The sequence below is a fragment of the Protobothrops mucrosquamatus genome, unplaced genomic scaffold, assembly GCF_001527695.2.
Source record: "Protobothrops mucrosquamatus isolate PMUCROS unplaced genomic scaffold, P.Mucros_1.0 scaffold2877, whole genome shotgun sequence".
NCBI classification, from domain to species: domain Eukaryota; kingdom Metazoa; phylum Chordata; class Lepidosauria; order Squamata; family Viperidae; genus Protobothrops; species Protobothrops mucrosquamatus.
The window spans coordinates 60,688-84,478 of record NW_015388905.1 but is presented as its reverse complement, the minus strand read 5'-3'; the positions used below and the strand labels follow the sequence as shown (position 1 = coordinate 84,478).

The following is a 23,791-nucleotide window of genomic DNA, read 5'->3' as shown; positions in this document are numbered from 1 at the left end:
TGTTGCCTCCACAGTGTTTGTTTAAAATGCATTGCAAACATTTTTTTTTTAAAAAAGGCTTTGATTCCATAATTGCTGTGGAATTTCTTTACAGAGAGTTAAGCTGCATTGGTTCTCCCCCTTTCCAGATTCAGGGCTGACTCCACATATTTGTGAATCCTGTATTGCAAGATATCTCCACTTCAATAAAAATCTGATGTCCACTTCTCAGATCTTGTACCTGCCTTCCTTCCTGGTCTCCCATGTGCAAGAGAACAAGAGGGAAGGTGGGTCAGAATTTTTTTTCTAAGAGAATATATTGATTTTAGGCTTTCACAGTGAGTATCTTGTTGGGTTTCAGGCTTTAGTGACTGTGGTCTAGACAACAGATTTCCTGATGTTTCACTGGCAACTGTGTCTGGCATCTTCAGAAGCAAAATGGGCTATTACCCAGACGACAGGCAACTGAATGGGGACTGATTGGGTTCCTATCTTTGTAACCAAGTGTCCTGACTCTTAATTGATCTTTAGCCAAGTTTGTCTCTCATTGGTTCTTTGCTTGTGCTGGATTCTGATTAGTCTAAGCCAGTGGTTCTCAACCTTTTTAATGCCGCGACCCCAACCGGTCGTAAGTCGAGGACTAAACCGGTCGTAAGTCGAGGACTAAACCGGTCGAGGACTAAACCGGTCGTAAGTCGAGGACTAAACCAGTCGTAAGTCGAGGACTACCCAACCGGTCGTAAGTCGAGGACTTTCCCTGCCCGGGAGTACCGCACATGCGTGGTTCCGCCCCCTGCGCCAGCCGAGGCGTAGCTGGCAAGCGGCAGAGACGGAGCAGGCTGACCACCAGCTGTCTCAGCCCAAGGGAGGTAAGGCACCCGCCGGAAAAGGGGAAAAAATGGTGGACAAAAAAAATGGTGGACAGCCTTGCTTGGCGACCCCCGTGAAATGGTTGATCGACCCCAATTGGGGTCCCGACCCACAGGTTGAGAACCACTGGTCTAAGCAGCTGAGTACCAATCTGATTGTTGTCTAATCAAGTTTTTGATTTGCCCATTTTGGAGAACTGATTCCTGGTTGGTCCTGCTTTTTGGTAGGACCTGGGTGTGGCAGAGGAAAGGTAACTAGGACAGGTAATAAGGTAACCAAAACAAATGTTCTCTCTGCAGTTTTTATGAAGGAAGAGTGTGGTTTCCTGGCAATGGCTGTCTGCCCAGTTCAGTATGATTCTTTGTGCTCAATTGCCAGATTTGTGTGCCAGAAGAGGAAGAAGGGAAAAAGTACAGTTGATTTCCAGTTTGAGTTTGATTTTTTTTTTTCTGCAGCTCTCTCACTTTCAGATAAGAGATTTTGCTAAGCAGTTTACCAGTGTTGGGGACTTTATTTCAGTGAAGTATTTGGAACCCCTTAAAGATTTTTAATGTTAGTTGATTTTGAATTAGTTAGCTGTGCATTGACTTGCCAATGATTTTCATTTGTCCGATCTCATTACGACAATGTTTTTCAAAATATCCAAGAATTTGGATTCCAGATCCTTAAATCAGCTAACATGAATATGAATATGGTGCAGAATTTTGGTTGGTGGAATGCTGCGTCTGCAGCATTAACTGATGTTAATGTCTGCAGCATTAACTGATGTTAATGCTTGCTTTGTTCAGCCAAAGCATTTCTCCCAGCTAATTCTCTTTTTTTGCAAAACAGTCCATGTCTTGATTGTTGTGTTTTTTTATAAAGTAGTCCTATCATCTCCATTGGCTTTGCAAAATTCTGTTTTTACCCAGCAAATGTTTCCTTGCTACCGGAGTAGACTTCAGCCTGCTGTACCTCATTTTGGGCATATGTTTAAAGCTGAAAAGCAATGAGCCTCTTAAGGGAAGGGTAGTTGCATATTTGATGCATGAATTGCTTCATGGTCACACATTATGTCAGTGGGACAACTCACCTGCTGTGCTTGATCAAAGCCTTATTACAGTGCACTGTATTGTGGCAAGTGAAGCTCATAGGGATAATTTGTTAATTCAAAACGATGGTGGCTTATAATAATTTTAAAAAATTGAAATNGCGGCTTACAGCCAGTTAAAAACAGTTTAATACAATACAATACAAAGTTTTAAAAAATCATTAAAAATAAATATTTAAATCGGCCGCTTCTACTAAAATTTGGCTAAAACCAATTTAAAATACCCCTAGGCCAGTCCTGCCCGCTGAAACAACCAGGTCTTAAGGGCGCGGCGGAAGGAGGGGAGATCCGGAATCACCCAGATCTCTGGGGGCAGCTCGTTCCAGAACATGGATTGGCAACAGTAGAATTTATTTAACATTTTTATATTTTATCGTATGTAAATGCATCTTTTTTTTCGAATTTTTATTAATTTTCAAATAAACAAATTCTAAATACAAATATGGTGTACATTAATAAAAAAAACATATTAAACATAACCATATTTTCAGAGGTGCTTGGCAGCCCCCCCCCCTGCATCCGCCCTCTCTTTCACCCTTCCTACCTACTTCCCTCCTCCTCTCCTCCCCTCCTACCTGCACCTCCTCCTCTATTTCAACTACCCTACACATCCCACCTCCTTCCTTTCCTCATCCTTCGGATGCAGTTTGGGGGTGCTAATCGAGCACCTCCTCTTTAAAAAAAATTAAAAAATAAAATACATTATTCTATAACATATTAATACACCAAATTTTGCATATCTCTACCCCCCTCATCCCCCCCTTCCCCCCCGGACTTCCCAGAACTGAGTACAGGGATAAGCACATATCATCACATATCTAAATAATACTACCCAAACATAATACAATCAAATATTAACATACTTTAACTCTATTATACAGTAATAAACATAAATATAAAAAATGTATATAACATATAATTATAATACATAAATAAGAATAATAAAAAATCTAATCAAAAGCTATATAATAGTATGCATGTAAATGCATCTTGAAGCAGTTTTACAAAATGAAAAATGCAGTGATAAAAACATTGCTCCAGTGGGCTATGTTTAGGAAGACTGATATAGTTGTGACATGAATGTAGATTAATCTTCACCTGAATTTTCTCATACAATTAACCTTATTCAAATGTATAATTCAAAAACTCCACTTGGACCTTGAAAATTAAATCTGTATCATACAGGAAATGTTTAATATTTTTCAAGAGAGAAGGAGGTAATAGTTTGATACCAGGAAATTTAAGGCCAATCTCAGGCTTGAAAACATTAGCCAAATGCTGGGCTATGATTGTGTGGAGTTAAATAAATAGTTCAGCCATTCAGATTTGCATAGTTTCCCTTTGAATTTTATTTCCAGAAACTTGCTGTAGTTCAATCCAGAGAATGGCTTTCAAACCATTTTTGCTCTTACTGTGTATACATACCTCTTTTTTGATAGACATATCTGTCTGCTCAAACATGTTAAGATATAGTAAAACCTATTTTAACCAACATAAAAGCTTTGTTGTTCACTGCCCAGTGCCACTTGTTTGGTGAGATGGACAGCTGTATAAATTGGATAAATAAGTAATAGTGGGGTGTTTCTTCATATCACATTTAATTAAATCATTTATACCTTTTTTTTTAATCTGATATAGTTCCATATATTAATCTTTCTGTTCTTCCTTGAATCTAATTTAATCTTAGTTTATTGAAACAACTGCTTCATAAAATCTCAGGTTCAGAAGTAGTCTATTTACAAAAAGCTAATATCATTATTTCAAAGCTGCTTTTACTTCAATATGCTAAATTTGTTAACTGTTGTTATAAAAAATAGAAGTGCCTTCCATTGATGCCAATGGCAGAATTTCTAGATTATATTGCAACCTTTTTTTTTCTTTGCAATTTGTAGCTAGCATTGTTAAAGTGTTACTCCTTGTTCCTGACCAGGCAGAAAATTTGCTGCCCTGATTGTCAAGCCCTATCCTATCACAGTAAGGAAGTTGGCAAATGATACTTCCTTTTCTGTTTTAATGAAAGCAATTGGTGGATTTGCCAGCTTTATTTTCCCTCCCACAAAACATCACCTTCTGGTTGGAAAACAGCCATCAACACTCTTCCTAGCATGAAATGTGAGTGCTTGAAACAACATGTTTGGTTGTCTATGGAGATTCTCAGTCATCCCAGTCATGATTGTCCTAAAAGTTTCTTTTTCAAGAGGTAACTGGACTTTGAGTCCAGTTGCTTCTTGAAAAAGCTTATTTGGTTGTATAGCCACATGGCAAGTTAGCCTATTTCTTCTCAAGGAATATTTTTGATCCCATGTCCAAAGTAGAATGGCTGATCAGATTCAGGCTTGCTTCAAGCAAATAGCATTACTAGCAGTGGGTTCAATGTTGTTCTTGTAGTTGGCAACACCCTGTAGTAGCCCCTAGAGCACCAGGAATGAGAAAGGAGTTAGTAAAGCCCTCCCCCACGGCCCAAGTAATAAACAGAGTAAAAATTATAGTCATGCAAAATCTCTTGTTGGCAGATGCAGAGGAAAATCTGTAATGTATTAAGTGGTGGCCAAACCTGTAACACACACAGCTGGAAGAACCTGCTCTTTTTCCTAGTTTCAATCAACCTTCTTTGGAGCCCTGGACTAGTGTTCTCTGAAGAGCAGTAAAACAACAATTAAGAAAGTGCTGAAGCTTCATTTATAAACAGCCTATGTAAGATCTGACCAGTGCTTCAGAAGACACGAGTCAGACAGGTTCCTGTCTAAAGTTGTCTTGCAGCCCAAGCCAATGTGGCCATGGAGGGCTTCTGACCAGAGAGAAAAGGTCATGCTCACAGTAACCTGAGTGACCCTCAGTTGCTGGACCGATCCCGCTCCTGATCTCATTAGCAACAGTGATGCAAATCTACAACCCAAAAACAGGAAGAAAAAGCCACTAAAACTGGAAGAGTTAAAGCCAACTTTAAGCATCTCAAGATACAGTCTGTGTATGAGATGAAGGAAATGGCTGTGTCACACGGAAATAGTTACCAGGGCCTTTTTGTTCCACAGTTAGGGAGATGTAAAATGTTTCATACATTGTTATGAATTTTATGTTTAGCATTTCAAAGCAGTCTGTTTCATAATAATGTAAATTATTAGTCTCTTGCTTCATAAAGGAGACAGGAGTTCTGCTTCTGAGATATTTTGGAAACACATGGTAATGCAGGGCTATTGAAAATACAGCCTTGACAATTATCATTACAGAAACAGATGATTAAGTTTCCAATATATTTCATGGGAGTCCTCAGGCCACTTTCTTCAAGAAATCATATGGAGCATCCTTTGAGTGTCTGCACTTTGTTCTTCTATAAACTGATGGGCTAAATATTGCTTTAAAAAGATTGCAGTTATTCTTGTAACATTTTGGGGCCTCATGTTAACCCGAGATACATAGAAAAGACTCTACAGGATAGTTTTTTTTCCATCCTGTCTCATCATATTAGGATTCCAGTACTATATGAGATTGCAATGCCCTATGCATTGGCTCATTCTTTCTAAAGGACTGAAGACCTAAGCCACAGATGCTCCTGTGTCCTTGAGCAGAATCTGATTTTTTTTTTTAATGTTACTACTTGTTTCCATTTACTTTTATTTGGAACTTATGGATCACAATGGTCTGTCTTTAAACAGTAACCGTTCAGTTTAAAAGGAAGCTAACAAGCTCTGTTGTATTCTACATTTCTCTATGCAATTCTATTTTCTTATTTATTTGTTTTTATTTGTAACCATGTGAGGTGATTTGGGCTGAGAGAGAGTGACTGGCCCAAGGTCACCCAGCTGGCTCTCATTGCTAAGATGGGCCTAGAATTCACAGTCTCCCATTTTCTAGCCTGAACACTAGGCCAAACTGGCTATTGAGTGATCTCTCTCCCCCCCCCACCCCAAAGCCTAGTCTGATGACAATATTGGGAAGAGAAAGCAACTAATTTGGAAACTTTCATCATAATCATGTATGCAGAAGCCACAGTGAAAAAGACTCTCGGTAGAAATGGTAGTAGCATTTAAGTGTGAGATGCTTTATTTATTTCTATCCTATCTTTTATAGTAAGTCCATTACCAGCTTACTATTAAATGCTAAAAGCTATATACCAGTAGCATAAATAAAAGGAATAAAGGCTGTATCTGCTAAAATTATATTTATGAAGGGAGTAATAAAATTAATAAGTCTTTGAGGTTTACTTTTTTAAGAAAAAGATCATTCCAATGCATCAAACAGCATTTTGGGGTGTCTCACCAACTGCGGGGACACTACTAGAAAGTGTAATCCCCTGGACAATTCTGCCTCTGGAGTGTGAAGAAATGTGAATATTTTTTTGAAATATTATCTGCTCCAAAACAGCAGCAATGGTTCAAAGAAAGCTTGTAAGATAAAATCACAAGAGGGAGAACAGCTTCAGTCGTAAAAGGCTGCACTGCTTTGATATTTCCTACCCTGTTTATGCCATAAATCCTGCTCTTGTAGAAGTAATGAAAATTGTAGGTTTACAGCTGGGAGAGGACCGAGATCCTCCTGCCCAATTCCTATCCATCAATTAATGACAGCATTTAATCCCACTAGATGTGGATGAACATCACCTAGTACACACAGCACACTGAGAACTGGAGGGGTTGAGGCCTTTTCCACAAGGATCTATCCCAGATCCTAGGCAACCTTGGCTCTTTTATGACTCGTGGACTTCAACTCCCAGAATTCCTGAGCCAGCATGGCTCAGGAATTCTGGGAGTTGAAGTCCACAAGTCATAAAAGAGCCAAGGTTGCTACCCCTGGTCTATCCAAACTAAGAAGTCTTAAGGGGCATTTCCTAAGTAATAACAGGAATGTAATGGGAATAGCCACGATGTTGGCCATTCAGTATGGTCTCTTTGCAATCTTACATTATTTGGATGGAGCCCTTTGGCTGCAGAAAGTACATTTCTACTGTAAGCAGCAGCAGTGAGTAAAAGAATCCAGATGACTCAAGCAATTTAACATGAGGCAAATTAATACAATGCTCACCATACAGAGTCACTAACCTGCCATAAAATTTCCCTCTACAGATTTACACATTGTTGGGCCTTTGTGGATATAAGAATGTGCAGTAATAATTTGTGATAAGCATATACTTCAGTTGCTGTGTTGCTTAATGATGTCTTCCACACCTTTAAAAAATGGGTTCATCTCATTCACTTTGAAAAATAAAATGCAAAACTATGAACACATAATGTCACCCCAGAAAACAGCATGCCAGAACCTCAGGAAACACTATTGTGGCCAAATTGATGAAGACAGCATTTATGAAAAAAATCAAAGAGAGAGAAATGATTTAGGTTTTTTTTTTCAGAACATGAAACATAAAAATTAACCAATTAAACTTACCATAAATCTAAATTTAGCTTGCAATGAAGCTAATGGAGGTAGGAATTGTTAGAGGGTATGCTTCTCAGCATAAGCAAAGGGCTAAAAGAATATTAAGTAATTAAGTTGTAGAATGTCCTGCTAGAAAAAAATATAAATAATCATATAGTTGCCTTGGACTAGCTTTTGATATATGCTAATAAACATTCAGTATATTTGAATTAAAAATAGATCTATTAAGAAAGACATGGTGATTGAAAAGCCTCATTTCTGTGTAGACTACATATGAGAGAGAGAGAGAGAGAGAGAGAGAGAGAGAGAGAGAGAGAGAGAGAGAGAGAGAGAATATGTTCTTTTTTCTCTCATTTAACTAACACTCATTTAACTAACAGCCAAGTGAGACAGACACAAAGTGTGAAAACCTGCCTTAATTTATATCCTAGCATTTGCCCTCATGATCAAAACAGTTCATAGGTGCATAAAAATAATGCAGTCTCAGAGGCTTCCTCAGACTTTCCAGTAAGGCCAGGCCTTTTATTCTGGCCATCTGTTTAAAGATAAACACAAGTTTTTCCAGACAGAAGAATTACTAAGTTAATAGGGGAATAATAGTCAAAGGGTAGGGGCTGGGAGGGGGACACTGTAGCAGGGTAGTTCACACCTAGAATGACTTGACCTAAGAAGTCCCATGAACCATTTTTAGAGGACATGTCCTCATAATGTTCCATTCAACATAATACCCAGCCCACTGCAGAGGTACCTTACATTTCTATTTAGCTATTCTACATTTTCCCAAAACAAGTCTTGCCATACAAATAATCTGTGAGGATTCTTTGATGATATTAGTGAGAATGAGCTCAGAGTTGGAATCTGCACACCTTCTGTTGCTTGCTTTATCCCTATGTGGGCATATGCACTGCCCTCCATGTTCATTTTGGCTTGAAATGAGCCGTGGTGATGCAGTGGTTAGAAGGCAGTACTGCAGGCTACTTCTGCTGACTGCCGGCTGCCAGCAGTTCGGCAGTTTGATTGTCACTGGCTCAAGGTTGACTCAGCCTTCCATCCTTCCAAGGTCGGTAAATGAGGACCCAAATTGTTGGGGGGGGGCAATATGCTGACTCTGTAAAGCACTATGAAGCGGTATATAAGTCTAAGGGCTATTGTTATTGCTATTGAACTGCTAAAATGAAGAGTGCTACACTTATTTTTAAAACATGCATTTAGCAGTCTTTTGAAAGAACTGTAGACCTGTCCTAAAAAAACAAATCTGAAACTCTAGTTGATTTAAACCATGAAAAAGACACAGGCACTGCCACTTGAGAGCTGTTTATTGTTGATTGTGTTCCAAATGTGTATATTGTAGGTTACCCTTAATTTTTGGCAGCAAGGAATTACGCACAGCTGTACCTTCTACTGGTTTTATTATGGGGAAAGGGGAGAACAGTGTATGCCGTGTTTCTCAACCTTAGCAGCTTGAAGACATGTGGACTTCAACTTCCAAAATTCCCCAGCAAGCAGTGCTATTATGTATATAACTACTTCATGCTGTTGCCATTCACATCCATGTGATGCCAGCGCTGCCATTCTCATGCAGCACTGAGCAGTCTGAGATATATGAAACTCAGAGTGAAATTGACAGGAGTTCTTTAAAGCCAAGTAACAGGTCACAGTTGTTGCAAAAAATGTGCTCCCAGTCAGAACATCTCAGTCCGCCCATTTCCTTGCAGCATTGATGGTGACTTCCTTTCATTTCACTCTGTGTCTGATTGACAGGTTACCCATATATGACAGGGGATATTTATTGGCTGAAGAGACAGGAAGCTCTCTTGAATTCCTCCACTATACCTGTGAACTGCTAACTGGACTGTTTCTGAACATCTATCTCATCCTTTTTTGGGTCTTCTGATACATTGCACATGCAGCAGCAGGACACAGGAAAATCCATGGCCCTTGGGCTATTATTATTTGAATTGGGGGGTGGGACATAGGTTTGGTGCTCTTTCGGAAGCATGATAAACAGGTTTTGAAAAACAAACTGATGTGGCCTTCTTCACAAGAGCATTAGACAAGCCTCTATCCCCAGTATTTTCCATAGTCACCCAAGCTTATAGTTAAGGATAACAACCAGCGGTGTTTTTCCTGCTAGCAGGTAACTCTAGGTAAAAGGGGAGGTGCAGAAAAAGAAATGTGTCAGTCCCTGTTCTTACATTTTAATTTTTAAACATTAAAAATGTAAGAACAGCACCAGCCACCCCTCTTTCGCAGTAAGTTGGTAGGTTTATCTGTTGTCTGAAGGACTGGAGGACTGTACATTTCCAGGGCCATAAGAAGATAGATACCTCTCTCTGTTTTGCCATAGGGAAAGTAAGGCCGGGATACAGGTAGTCCTCAATTTACAACTATTCGTTTAGTGACCATTTGAAATTACAACAGCACTGAAAAAAGCTACTTTTGACCATTTTCACACTTGCAACCATTGCAGCCTTCTCATGGTCACCTGATCAAAATTTGGACGCTTGGCAACTGGCATGTACTTATGACGGTTGCAGTGTCCCAGGGTCATGTGATCAGCTTTTGCAACCCTCTGACAAGCAGAATCAATGGGGAAGCCAGAGTCACTGAACAACCATGTTACTAACTTAACAGTTGCAGTGGTTCACTTAACAACTGTCGCAAGAAAGCTCATAAAAATGGGGCAAAATTCACTTGACAACTGTCTTGTTTAGCAGTGAAAAGTTTGGGCTCAATTCTGATTGAAAGTCAAGGACTACCTGTATATAATCACGCAGCTGTGTGTCTGCCTTTGATTCCGAAACGTGGCTAACAAGGAAGGATTTGCCGTGCATTGGTCTCAGCAAGAAGTTGAGACGCCTGCATGGGAATTAATTAAACAACATTTGATGTCTTGCAACTGAATGTATAAACTGGCTTTGCTGTGGGGAGATGACTTTTAAGAAGCCATATTACGACAGGGATTGTGATGTTCCACTTATAAAAATTAGACTTGTGATGGCTGGTTCCCATGTGCAGATGTTATTGCTTAATGAGATGTGCCAGCTAATGAACATGCAGGTGTTAATCAGTCCAAGGCTATTACTCTAATGATTCAGAACAGTGTTTTCCAAGCCTGTGGATTTCCAAGATGTGTGGATTTCGACTCCCAGAATTCCCCAGCCAGCATGAGAGGTTGAAATTCACACACCTTAAAAGTTACCAAGTTTGAAAAACACCGATTTAGAATGTAGAGTTCTAAAATGAATTCTTTGCAAGTTAGTTATCTCGTCTCAGTTTCCACCGAAGATTAATTCCAAAGTCAGAATTCATTAACGTGACCAATGTTTCTCGTGTAAACCAATTGTAAAATGAGCCTCAAGTCACGCTGAAAGTGAAAATAGTCCAAAGAGGGGGAAGGGGAAGCCAAGAAAAAGCCAGCCTTTTTCTTTTGTACCCTTGAAAAGCAACTTTCTTGCCTGAGAATAGTGAGACGTGAAATACAACATACGCAGGGACTGAACTCGCCCAACGTGATACATGGCATGTTTGCTTTAAAAGATGGGAACAATCCCAAATCTGGTTTGAATTAATAAATGTATGTGTGAGACACAGAGGAAGGGGATAGAGGGAGCCATTGTCTTAGCCAGCATTTAAGAATAGAACTATCCTAGAAAACATCTGCCCACAGCAGCAAAGATGTGAAATGCATCGGATGGGGGGTGAGGGAGAGAGGAGTATTCATAGCGCCAGAGACCTGTGAACATTTTATCTTTGAGCCTTTTTTAATTAAAAAAAAATGTCTTGACATCTTCAGGACATACTACGATGAACCAGAATAGCTACTCAACAGTGAAATTATCAGCAGGCGCAGGCAGGGGGTTATTAGTCATAGCTTTAGTATCATACTGGAATGAAAGCCAAGGATTCAAGAAGCAGAGCAGTCCACTTTGGAAGCGAACCAAAGTTTTTTAGTGTGTGGCGGAGGGGAGTGCGTGTTCAGTAAGTTCTTTTATTCCTTGTGGAGTCGTTCTGCTTTTCTTTTTTTTAACCCTAAAAAGTCCGCTGCACTAAGTTTGTAACGGGAAATGAAAGCTGAGGGGACCTTGCCATTTAATAGCGAAACAAAAAAAATGTGCAGCACCTTTAAAAGGGGGGGGGTAGCTGCTGAATAACTGCAGCTAAGGAATCATTTTGCTCACAAGTAGGAGAAGAAGGGGAGAGCCATCCCCACCCTGTGCACCTAGCTGGGAAATGAATCATGTTCCTAGGATACATACATGAAGAAAGGGACAAGACACCAATAGCTAGGATAACTCACTAGATGTTTAGAATTCATTGCTCTTCTTTCAGGACAACTATAAGTACTGGATTCTTATAAAAGTGTACATTAATATTGGCAAATAATTGTTTTGCAGGTAGTCCTCGGCTTACAAGCACAACTGAGCCCAAAATTTCTGTTGCTAACTGTTACATGAATTTCCCGCCATTTTTCGACCTTTCTTGCTACAGGGGTTAAGTGAATCACTGCAGTGGTTAAGTTAGTAACACAATTGTTAAGTGAATCTGGTTTCCCCATTGACTTGGTTTGTCAGAAGATCGCAAAGGTGACCACATGACCCTGTGATAAAAATGGGCCAGTTGCCAAGCGTCCAAATGTTGTGACCATGGGGGAATGCTGCAACGGTCGTAAGTGTAAAAAACGGTCATAAGTTTTTCATTGCTGTTTTAACTTCAGTCACTAAATGAACAGTTGTAAGTCGAGGACTACCTGTATATAATAGTATGCAATATATGTAAGACTAAAACTTTCAGAACCAGCTACAGAGATTTTTTACTTATTGGTCTCTTTTCCCTGTAGATAATAAGATGAGTCACTGCATTGTCCATGTATCTTCTGCCATGAGGTTAAATAGCCATGGACAGTGCTGTCTCTTCCCTTAAACAAGTTCAGTTTCAGTCACAGTAAAGAGTGTCTATTTGTAAGACAGTTCTGCTTGGGGACTGTCTGCTTTTTCAGTGGGGACTTTTTTCCAATAAGTATTTCATGCTAATAAGAGTAATATATTGATCCTAAAACACTGCTGATGAACCTATGACACACATGTCAAAGGTGACTTGCCATAACATTTTGGGTGACATGCTAACATTCACCAATAACTGACAACTATTCTTGAAAGCATGCCCCATTCTTCTGTGATCTGCAGAGGATGCAGAGGCAGGCACAAGACTGGAATGTGCTGTTGCACATCCGCTGGAACGTCTGGAAGTTGCGTGCAAGGGCCATGCTGTCATGGACGTCTGGAGCCTCCTAAAAACATGCAAGAACAGACTGTGCATTTGCGTGATTTTTGGAGGCTGTGGAAGTGATGCAAGAATGGAGCGTGAACTTGCGCAGCCTCAGAACCCTCCAGAAGTCCCATGCTCTTGTGCGGCCTCCAGAGTCATTAAGAGTGCAGAGAAGAGCAACAAAGATAATTAGGGGACTGACGACTAAAACATATGAAGAACGGTTGCTGGAATTGGGTATGTCTAGTTTAATGAAGAGAATGACTAGGGGTGACACGATAGCAGTGTTCCAATATCTCAGGGGCTGCCATAAAGAAGAGGGAGTCAAGCTAATTTCCAAGGCGTCTGAAGGCAGGACAAGAAGCAATGGATGGAAACTAATCAAGGAGAGAAGCAACCTAGAACTAAGGAGAAATTTCCTGATTGTTAATAAAATTAACCAATGGAACAACTTACCTCCAGAAGTCATTAAAAGTGCAGAGAAGAGCAACAAAGATAATTAGGGGACTGAAGGCTATAACGTATGAAGAACGGTTGCTGGAATTGGGTATGTCTAGTTTAATGATGAGAATGACTAGGGGTGACATGATAGCAGTGTTCCAATATCTCAGGGACTGCCACAAAGAAGAGGGAGTCAAGCTATTCTCCAAAGCACCTAAAGGTAGGACAAGAAGCAATGGATGGAAACTAATCAAGGAGAGAAGCAAGCTGGAACCAAGGAGAAATTTCCTGATTGTTAATAAAATTAACCAGTGGAACAACTTACCTCCAGAAGTTGTGAATGGTCCAACACTGGAAGTTTTTAAAAAGAGATTGGAAAACCATTTGTCTGAAATGGCATAGGGTTTCCTGCCTGAGCAGGGGGTTGGACTAGAACACCTCCAAGGTCCCTTCCAACTCTGTTTATTCTATTCTATTCTATTCTATTCTATTCTATTCTATTCTATTCTATTCTATTTTTTAAAAATCGCACAAGAACAGGGCATGCTTTGCACTGCTTGTGAAAACTGCGCAAGCAACCAGAATGGTAACCTAAACAGCTTTATTTTGACTATATTTTTTAAAAATAAATGAATATGTCAAGAATTGTTTCTCATTGGTTTGGGGTGGAGGTGACATGCCGGCAGAGTCAAGTTAGGCATTTTTTGAATTTCTGGTACGCTGAGCCCAAAAGGTTTGCCATCATTGCCATAAGGAGCCTGAGCTGATGATGCAACTGTCAAACTCCATAAAATTATGCAGAGGATCCCAGCAGATGAACTTAAAAACCAAATACACCCAACAGACTCATGAAACCTTAGAACATAAAAACGCTCAAAATGGATTCTTGTTCCCTAATACAAGGTAATCCTCAACTTACAACCACAAGTGAGCCCAAATTTCCATTGTTAAGCAAGACAATTAAGTGACTTTTGCCCTGTTTTATGACCTCTCTTGCCCCAGTTGTTAAGTGAATCACTGCAGTTGTCAAGTTAGTAACACAGTTTTTAAGTGAATCAGCTTCCCCATTCACTTTGCTTGTCAGAAGGTCACAAAAGCTGATCACGTGACCCAGGGATGCTGCAACTGTCATAAATACATGCCAGTTGCCAGGCGTCCGAATTTTGATCACGGGACCATGAAGATGCTGCAACAGTCGCAAGTGTAAAAAACAGTCACTTTTTTTCAGTCACGTTGTAACTTTGAATGGTCACTGAACAAATGGTCGTAAGTCAAGGACTACCTGGCAGTGCTTTTAGTCATGTGAGGAGGTTGAGCAGGAAAAAAGTTATACAACCACTGTGTCCATGTAAAAACAAATGTGAGAATACGTCTGCGTGCTTGTATTCCTATATCATGCAAGTCAGTTTTGTTCTGTACGACCTACTGATTACTAAAAACAGAATAAGAGGCACTTGTTCTTATGTTACTCTCCTTGGAGAACACTTAATTCATCTTTTGTATATAAATGTTTCACTGGAAAGTGTTAAAGAATAATCTCTGGCCTTTCTCGCTTGCTTGCTTTCCATTAGACTGGGTGTATCTAATAACTGCTCAGCCCAGAAACTATACATCTTGAACAGTGTCTTAGCTTGACAATTCCCATATGTTTGTAGCAATGCTTGATGTATCTACAAGCTTTCACTGCTTGCTATAATTGCTTGAGGACTTTTTGAAACAAGAGATTAATTTTGTACGATGATATATTACTGCCAAAGTGTGGACGTGGGAGTGTGGATGTGGGTGTATGTATATATATACACACACACACATACCAACACATGTATGAATATATGTTTGGCAGATGATAGACAAGTGGCCAACATTCCAGAAAGCCTTTCTAAAAGCAGACTGAATAATTATGGGTGTATCTTCATCGCCTGGCTCCCAAAGGACCTTTTGGGAAGGTTAGTGATCCCAGCATCAAAATTTGTACTTTGGCTGGGGGGGGAGTATATATCTTAAATCCATGCAGCTCTTTATGGCTAGCAACCCATCCTTAATTTTCTATACCGTTACATGTAACTTTGGGACCTGTGTAAGCCAAAGGCATTCAATTTTGCACTTGTGTAGATGACTATTGTCTTGTTTTCACCGAGATGAGGGAAGTCACATGAACAATATATGAAACAGCACATAAAGCAAACTCTCTGGTCTGCAGATTTAGGCACTTAGTTGACTTGGTTTCATATTGGGAACAGTTTTGTATTATTTCATCCAACTTCTTGCTTGTCCACAGAACTGCTTTCAGTATGTGTTAATACTGTGATGTTCACAAGGCTCCAATCATTGTCTCTCTTTTTTTTTTCCTTACCACTTTTCCTAGCCTCAGCCAAATTGCTTTGTCTGTGTTAAAGCTAATGTCAGGCCATCCAAGCATGATACATTTTTAATATCCTACATTGCTGTTTACTCTTTCTCCTCCCTTTTTACCCCTTTGTCCTCCTCCAGTGAATTACACCAAAGAGTAGTTTTTATTTCCAGTAAGGCATTCCGAGGCAGAACACATGAATTGAGTTTCTTTTCCACTTCACCTTGCCACCATCTCATGTTCTGGTTCAAGACATCTGATCAACATGAATCTTAGGCATCTCTGTGACTCAGATCATTTCTTTTTTGGGAAGAAGCAGGAAAAAATAATGTCCTTATAAGATAACATTTTGCTTTATTCTTCTCCACATTTGCTGATTTATAGTAGTAGGGAAAAATATTTTACCTTACATAAAAATTATATTTGAAGGGTAAATGATAATTTACAATTAATAATCACATAATTACAGTTTATTTAACATGTGACCGATTGAGAAGAGGGTTGAGGATTCACGTTATTAGAGCATGAATTTTCTTGTGTGTAAAAGGTATGTCATATTGTTACTAAAGCCTTCTAGAATCATCTCTAATCTCACAGCAAAATTTGATTTGGTAACTGAAAGGATTTGCAGAAAAGTTCCCCTTTTCAGCAGGGAAACCTTTCAATTTAAAATACTGTGAAAGGCTGTTGAGCAGCAAAAATGAAATAATGAATTTTACAATTCTAGCGAATCCGGCTGTATAAAACGTGAGGCTCCTTTGGGATGACAAATGCACCGGCCAAGAATCACTTTCCTCATCATTTGTATGAAAGAGGCAAATTAGCCTGAATTATTTTTATATCTTATTAGTACAGCTTGCTGTTTAACTGAAAGGTTCAGGGCTGTCCAGAGGAGCTGAGATTACACTGGAGTCAGCAATTTTTTCTGCCTGCCTTGCTTTTATTACACTGCTGGCACTGCAGCTAATTTTATAATCAAGTAAATGTGTTTGAGAACCTTATTCATTGCAGAGTGTAGGGTACAGTGAACCTAAGATACACTACAAAATATTCTATGCATATTTGTTCGAAAGTAAATCTTACTGATTTCAGCGGATCTGGGTTCCGTGTTAAGTGCGTATTCAATTGCAACCTATCAAGAATTAATATAATTTAAAGAATACAGCACCATTTCGATTTCTGTAGCATTGTTGTGTTTTTAAAATAAGTTGTTTTCCATATATTATTGTTTTCTAGCACTGCAAGTTCATTAAATGAATCGGTGGAACACATATAAATTGCATCATGGTGGCAAAGGGTACCAAAGAAAAGAAAATTAAAAGGTTACATTTTCCTTCAAGGCCTCTCTCTTGCCACATATATCAGGAAGAGTTTGGCCTAAGGCAGGGATAGGCAACCTCGGCTCTTTTATGACTCATGAACTTCAATTCCCAGAATTCCTGAGTCAGCATAGCTGACTCAGGAATTCTGGGAGTTGAAGTCCATGAGTCATAAAAGAGCCGAGGTTGCCTACCCCTGGCCTAAGGCTTCAAACCTCCTAATCATGGGCTCTCGTTCCAGACAATAAGCATTGCAAGTCGAAGCAAATTTACAGTATTGGAAGTTTCTTTGATGTCACAAAGAGCATTTTCACTCATTTTGGGGGGTTATCTTGAATTTTCAGTACACTGTCCTACCACCAGGCATCAGTGTTGCTGCAATACCGGACGATGCTACAGCAATAGCAACATCTTTGTCACCCTTTGCCATTGAGTGGTAGCAGGAAGATGTTATAGGCAGTTTAAAAATAAGGTCATGTGACTTCCTGAGGTCTACCTGATCTCCAGAAGTTGGAGGAGGGGTTGGTCTCCACTAACATTCAGAGTAGGAAGCAGTTGGAAAATGAAACAAGATGAGCAAGGACTAAGGTGTAATGGCTAATGTATTTGATTGACACCAGATTCTATTCCATCTGCAGCCACAGCAACTCACTGGGTGACTTTTAGCCCAGCTTACCTCAAAGGGTTGTTGTGAAGAAATATAGGAGGTTGGAGCACCATGCATGTGCCTTGAGTTCCTGAACAATGATGGGTTATAGATGTATATACATTTTGTGTGCCAGAGAAGGGATACATAAAGCAATACAAATATCCAGATCTTTCTTCATGCACCTTAAAGTTGTTGCTTCTTTAAGAGCCACATAATGAGTCGATTCCTTGCTGCTGGGTGACGGAGCAAGAGATTGTGAGACTAGCTGGGAAACTGTCATGGCACATTGAAAATGAACATTAAGTGACCGCAATAGCAGCCAAGTGTCATGGGTCCTGGATTTTGGACACATTCTGTATAAGTTAGCTGTTTGGGGCACCTTAGTTCAAAAATTGTTGCCCATGATTCACTGCCCAGTTAAAGATCATGACGAGAGTTTTAATAATATATAGATACTGAACAAAGGCATTTATAAATATTAAAGATAAGATAAGAGATAACCTTTATCGTCATTTTTTTTACTGTGGGCACAATGGTACACATCAAAAATGAAGTTTAGTTGCCCACTCTCAAAGTGAAACACATACATGAAACACACCTAAACATACTAATATATAACATATGTACAGACCCACACCCCTACATATAAAACTCACCAATAAAGCACCCAAAAAATTGTAATCTACGTCAAGTCATAATAATCTGACTCAGATTATTTTGGACAACAAAAAAGGTTGTCATTGACTTCTTTCCCAAAGGCAGATTGGCTGTGCTAAAAACAATTCCAGAAATAATACACATCATAGCCTGAGAACAAGGCAGAAGAAGCTCTCTCCTCTTGGCCCAACAAACAGACCTCTGAAGTTTTCTTTTGCCAATCTTAATGCTCAGGCAGATTCATAGCAAGGTAAATAAATGGTTTTCCTGAGAGCCAGGCCCTAATTCATCTGATTCACAAAATACCTTCTAGGCAGGGGTGTCAAAATGGCATCTCGCAGGCCGGATGCGTCATGCACAGGCCACGCCCACCCCAGCTCCACAAAGGCAAAAAAAGTCACAATACGTCACGATATGTCACATGACACGATCAACTTTGACATCAGTGCTCTAATGTGTTTGGAAAACAGCTGGCAATTAGTATTGATCTTTCAACAAAGACCCACATTTTACCACTTATACGTAGAAGTCTAGTTGCCATATGGGGACATATCTGGGACACTACCCATCTTCTTCATGACCTGTTTTCCTTGTTACCTTCTGGGAGGAGGCTTCGTGGTATCCAAAGCAGAACATCCAGATTCAGCCACAGTTTCATTCCATACAGCATTAACCTTGTGAACTCTCAAGCTTCCTCCTTCCGTTATATATTCAAGATGGACAGTATTTAATATTTATTTGCTACATATATGTAGGGATGTGGGTCTACGCATATGTTGTTCATAGTATGTTTAGGTGTGCATCATGTATGTGTTTCACTTTGAGAGTGGGCAACTAAATTTCATTTTTGATGTGTGCTATTGTGTCCACAGTAAAAAAATGACAATAAAGGTTAAATTTTATCTTATATCTGCAATAAACTGATGTTTTCTACAGCACTCATCATAAACTTAGCCCTATGTAGTCTACGCTGCAGTATTAAGGATGTGCATTTACTCTAATATGAAGTTTTATAGGCAGAAGGCCACCATCTTAAGAGTTCATTGAGCCCTTGCCTACAAATGGCGTATCATGATACAATAAATAATCAATTATTTATTGATTATACATTTGCAGTGTTACAGCACCAGATATGCATATAGCCTTGGGGGTATTCAAATAACATTTTGTTTTTGCTTTCTTTAAACTAAAAACATTTTCTGAAGTTGCGGAGTGTAGAGGAGAAACTACAGGGATGTTTATTGGGGGCTTTTAAATACTGGATTTGGCTCCAAGGCCAGCAATGGAAAGTGATTAATAATCATGCATTGTTTTAGATACTATGTTAAAGAACTTTTGATACTAAAGTAGCAGAATTGATATAGTGAAGGGAGAGTTAACTATTCTAAAACTATGAGCAGACTATCAGTACTTTCTGATTGCCAAAGGAAAATGAAGAAAGAGAATCAAAATAATGTAAGGAAGGACTATATAACTGTCTCATTCTCATCCATGATTTTTTTTTCATAACCTCTTCCTGTCTTTCAAAAAAAAAAGTACTGTTCATTTTGGTACAATAGTTGTACATTTTTGGCATTTTTCTGCTGGCAAAGAAAAGCAGTTTACAAGTTACTATAGATTAGAAGGGGACTAAAATTCTCTTGTTTCTGAAAAGTATGGTTTCGGATTTCAATTTTGGGTGTAAAGAAAAAGCTATTCAAAGGATCCATACAACTGTGGACAGCTTACTGTCTGGTCTTTAGTATAATTTATTTTGCATATGGCACATCATACATGGACTAGCAATATATATTAACATATATATTACATTCATGTTGAGAAAAATAATTGGCTACGATCCCCGAACCTACGAATATACTGACGGATGCGAGACAACTAGAAGCAATACGATTAGCTGGGGCAGGTAGACCGGTAACGCACTGCATGAGCAGAGCGCAAAAACAGCTGGTCTTATAAGCAGGCTTTCGAATATATATATATATTACAGGTGTGGAACCTTTATACATCTTCATATATCTTCAGACTATGTTGAACTAAGGGAGAATTTGCAGAATATTTTGTGTGTAATAGTAGTGATTTTGGTTCAGTCGTTGTCTCTCAGCCCGATCAATCTCAGAGTTATTGTTGCAGGGGGAAATGAGAGAGAGGAATGTTATGTACTCTATCCTGGGCATCTGAAGGAAAGTTGGTGCATAAATAAAATGAAATAAGAGCTCCGAAAGCTTGCTTATCCCATTCTATGCTGTCCAAAAAGTATTCCATTATTAGATCTGGGCTGCAAAAATATGTGTGATTATTGAGGAGCAGCTAATAGCTCTTTGGTGTTCTCTAGTGCTTATCTGGATTTTTCTGGCCTAGATTTGATTGCTCCAGTTTCATAAGCAATTACAATAATATTTTTTTTTTGTTTTTAGAAAAGTATTTACTGGTACTATGTCCTGTCTTGGATTTCTCTTGCAGTGGTTTTCCCGCCAAGCCAATAAATTCACATCTATAGCATAAGGCAGTGTCTGTGTGACAAATAGACAACACAATCTCTCACAGACATTTTGGTTGCAATCCTCTCACCACTTATTTTGGAATTAAATGGCTTGAGGATTGCAATCTTCGTTTTGCGTTGTGAGGGAGAAAAACCCAGCTGCAGTGTATCCTCCAGCACCTTGTATTTTTGTGGTTTCTGTATCTGCTTCCCTGCAAGTGTCCAAATTATTTGACAAAAACAGTGTCCTCTTGGTTGAAAAACATTTGAACTGCACTTGAAATTCTCCAGGTTTGTTGACATTTTGCTCAGACTTATTATCTTTTACTGTCCAGAATGATGCTTGGACGATAACCAGACACAGAGAGATTTATTCCTATGAAACTGGTTTACTGCTGGCTTCAGCACCTCTTATGGGTCACGGGTCAGAGGGGAGAAGAGGGTTGGGGTATTCATTCCTAGACTAAGGCTTATAATCTGGATCTGTGATCAGCTACTAATTTTTTTTTAGTGGAGAAAACCATCTTTAAACCCAATCATTGATTGAAAGGTCAAGAACATTATCTTTACCTCATTCATTCTGGCAGGTCACAAAGAGTTGGGTTTTTTTTAACCACTTCCTACCAGGAGAGCAACAATTGGCAGGTTTCTCTGTTTTGTGCAGCTCAATTGAGGGCTGAGGAAAAGTTTGCATGTGTGCGTATTTGGCTACATTTTGACTAGTTTGCATGGGAGGGGGGAAAAATCCTAAGGTGATTTTACGCCATTGGGGTTGTGTTGAAAAGCAGATGGAGTCCGATTGCCTATACCTCATCTGTTTAATTATTTCTGACATTTGTTTTTGGTTTGTCAAATTGGTGTCATTTTTAGTCTCTCAGTGTGCTGTCTCCTTTTTATGCTAGGTTCCTATTATCCCGATAAGTAAGTAGAAGCTAAATCCGAGCATGAGAACATTAGATTCCCTTATTCTATATTGTCCACTATAGCCATTTTGAGACAAAAGGCATCCTTTCCATTGTAAGTAGGAAAAGAATTAGCAAGGCTTTTTTATTCTGCCCTCCTCTATCTGCAGTGCCAGCTAGCACAGTTAAGTGAAATGTAGGGGTAGACTGTCTCATGCCAAGTAAGCCTTGGTGCTGGTTATTCTCCCATGCTCTCTTATCCTAGAAGAACAAAGCAGGGCACCGGGGGCTAAAGATATTACCCATACTGCTATTGAGTGGCTCAAGTTCCACAAATCTCTTATTGCTGGGATCCCAAAAACATCAGCCTTCCCAGCACTCTCTCTCTCTCTCTCTTTCATTTCCCAATTACCATCATTTGTTTTGATATTGTATGTAGATAGTTAGAGGTCAGCTTTCCCCCTCATGCCAGCTTTTGTTCTGGTATTTCAGCTATGTGCTCCAGGCATGGAGCTCCTCATTTTAAAATGGGCACACTCTCAAGGGCAACAAAGCACCAACTCTAAGAAGTCTTCCAGATGACAGCGTGGCTTTTTGGGTTCTTTTTTTTTTTTAATAGCTGAGACCCCCTTGTTCTCACGACATCATTTAAAAAAGAGAGAGATTTTTAACTAAAAGTATTCCAATCCAGGTTTAACAATGATTGTCAAAATTCTGGGATTTGCCCCGCCTCTCACTATAAAAATAGTATTTCTGCTCTTACTTTCTGCCATTGTGGGAACTCCTGTCGTGTAAGGAGGGGGATTCTATTGTGAAATATTCAGGAGTACTCCCTGTTTTCCCACCACTTTCCAGGGATACTTGTCTTCATTTTATACAGGCTTCCTCAGCCGCCTCTCCTTTTCTCTTTCCTGCTATCTTCAACCTGTTCAGTATTTGAGAACAATTCAGGATTAGCTGCAGAGGAAATTTCCTCTTGTTCTCTGGGACAGGCCAGCTTCAAGTATGCCCAGGGCCAATTCAGCAATTTCTTTTCCTCGTTATTCCAAAGCATCTCCACTGAGCTGTGCCAGTTGGAGTCATGTCGATCTGCCAGGAAAGCATCTCACAGGAAATTCCTACCTACAGGTAGCCCTCATTATATTACTAATTCATCTTTATATCTTTAAGTCTAGGCTTAGATCATGCATCATACCTTTATGATGAATAGGTATTTCTTCATACAAGTATTTGGGAATGGCTAGTCTAGACAAAAGAAGGACTAGGGGCAGTGGTGGGATTCAGCTGGTTCGCATCACTTCAGCAGAACCGGTAGCTAAATTTTTGTTGCCCAGGCCCAGAATGGACTTCCGGAAGCGGCATCCAGACAGAGAACTGGTTGTTCACATATCTGAATCCCACCACTGACTAGGGGGAACATGATAGCATTGTTCCAGTATTTGAGAGGCTGCCACAAAGAGGAGGGGGTTCAACTTATTTTCCAAAGCACCAGAAGGCAAAACAAGAAACAATGGATGGAAACTAATCAAGGACAGAAGTAACCTGGAACTAAGGAGAAACTTCCTAACAGTGAGGACAGTTAACCAGTGGAACAGCTTCCCTTCAGAAGTTGTGGGTGCTTCAACACTGGAGGTTTTTAAGAAGACACTGGATAGTCACTTCTCTGAAATGGTATAGGGTCCAGGGGGTTGGACTAGAAGACTTCCAAGGTCCCTTCCAGCTCTATTCTGATTAATTAATGATTAATTCTGCAACCACTCAATCTAATGCTTTTATGAGCTTCTTTTTTGAGGTGGTATAGAGCTAGGCTTGCTGCTCATTCTGCTGGGTGGAACCTTGGACCTCTGCCTCAAAATCCTACCAGGCGGAAGTATTGTTGCAAAGTCTGGCTTTCAAACACTGCCTAGAAGTTCACCTAAATGCTGAGTGTTGTTTTGTTGGTCTTCACAGGTAGTCCAAATAGACCAGAAGCTGAATCTCATCACAGATTTGCTGCACCGCCTGCTTTCCAGCCAGCAAGGAAACCAAAGCAGCACCAAAGCATCTCCCAGGAATGATGTTGACTCCAGCCTACCTCCCAGCAGCGCTCTCCCAACCTATGAACAGCTAACAGTTGCAAGGGCCTTGCAAGACGATGGTTCCTGATGCCTCAGAGATTTGTTCCCTTTCATTAAATTGACACTTATGAATCTCAACGGGGGCTGGGGACAAATTTAAGCTCAGAATCGGCCATACAAGCATGACACGTTACTTTTAAGTTAATTTTACTATCCTCTCAACATGATGTTCCAAAGAGAATAATTCAGACAACTACCAAACTTTAAAACCCACACTGTGTTGTCATTCTTTATTCATGTGATGCATTCATGAGCTCTAATTTGTGTGTGTGTGTGTGTGTGTGTGTGTGTGTGTTTAAA

The 23,791-nt window shown here is 39.7% G+C and overlaps 1 protein-coding gene across 1 annotated transcript in view; it reads left to right on the top strand.

The window, feature by feature from the left end:
* Positions 1-23,530, top strand: part of LOC107296579 (potassium voltage-gated channel subfamily KQT member 1-like) — a 118,692-nt gene extending 95,162 nt beyond the window's left edge. The window contains exon 6 of the mRNA XM_015825910.1: positions 23,325-23,530. Within this exon, the coding sequence (XP_015681396.1) occupies positions 23,325-23,519 (195 nt within the window). The 3' untranslated portion in view covers positions 23,520-23,530. The remainder of the gene's footprint in view (positions 1-23,324) is intronic.
* The last annotated feature ends 261 nt before the right edge of the window (positions 23,531-23,791 follow it).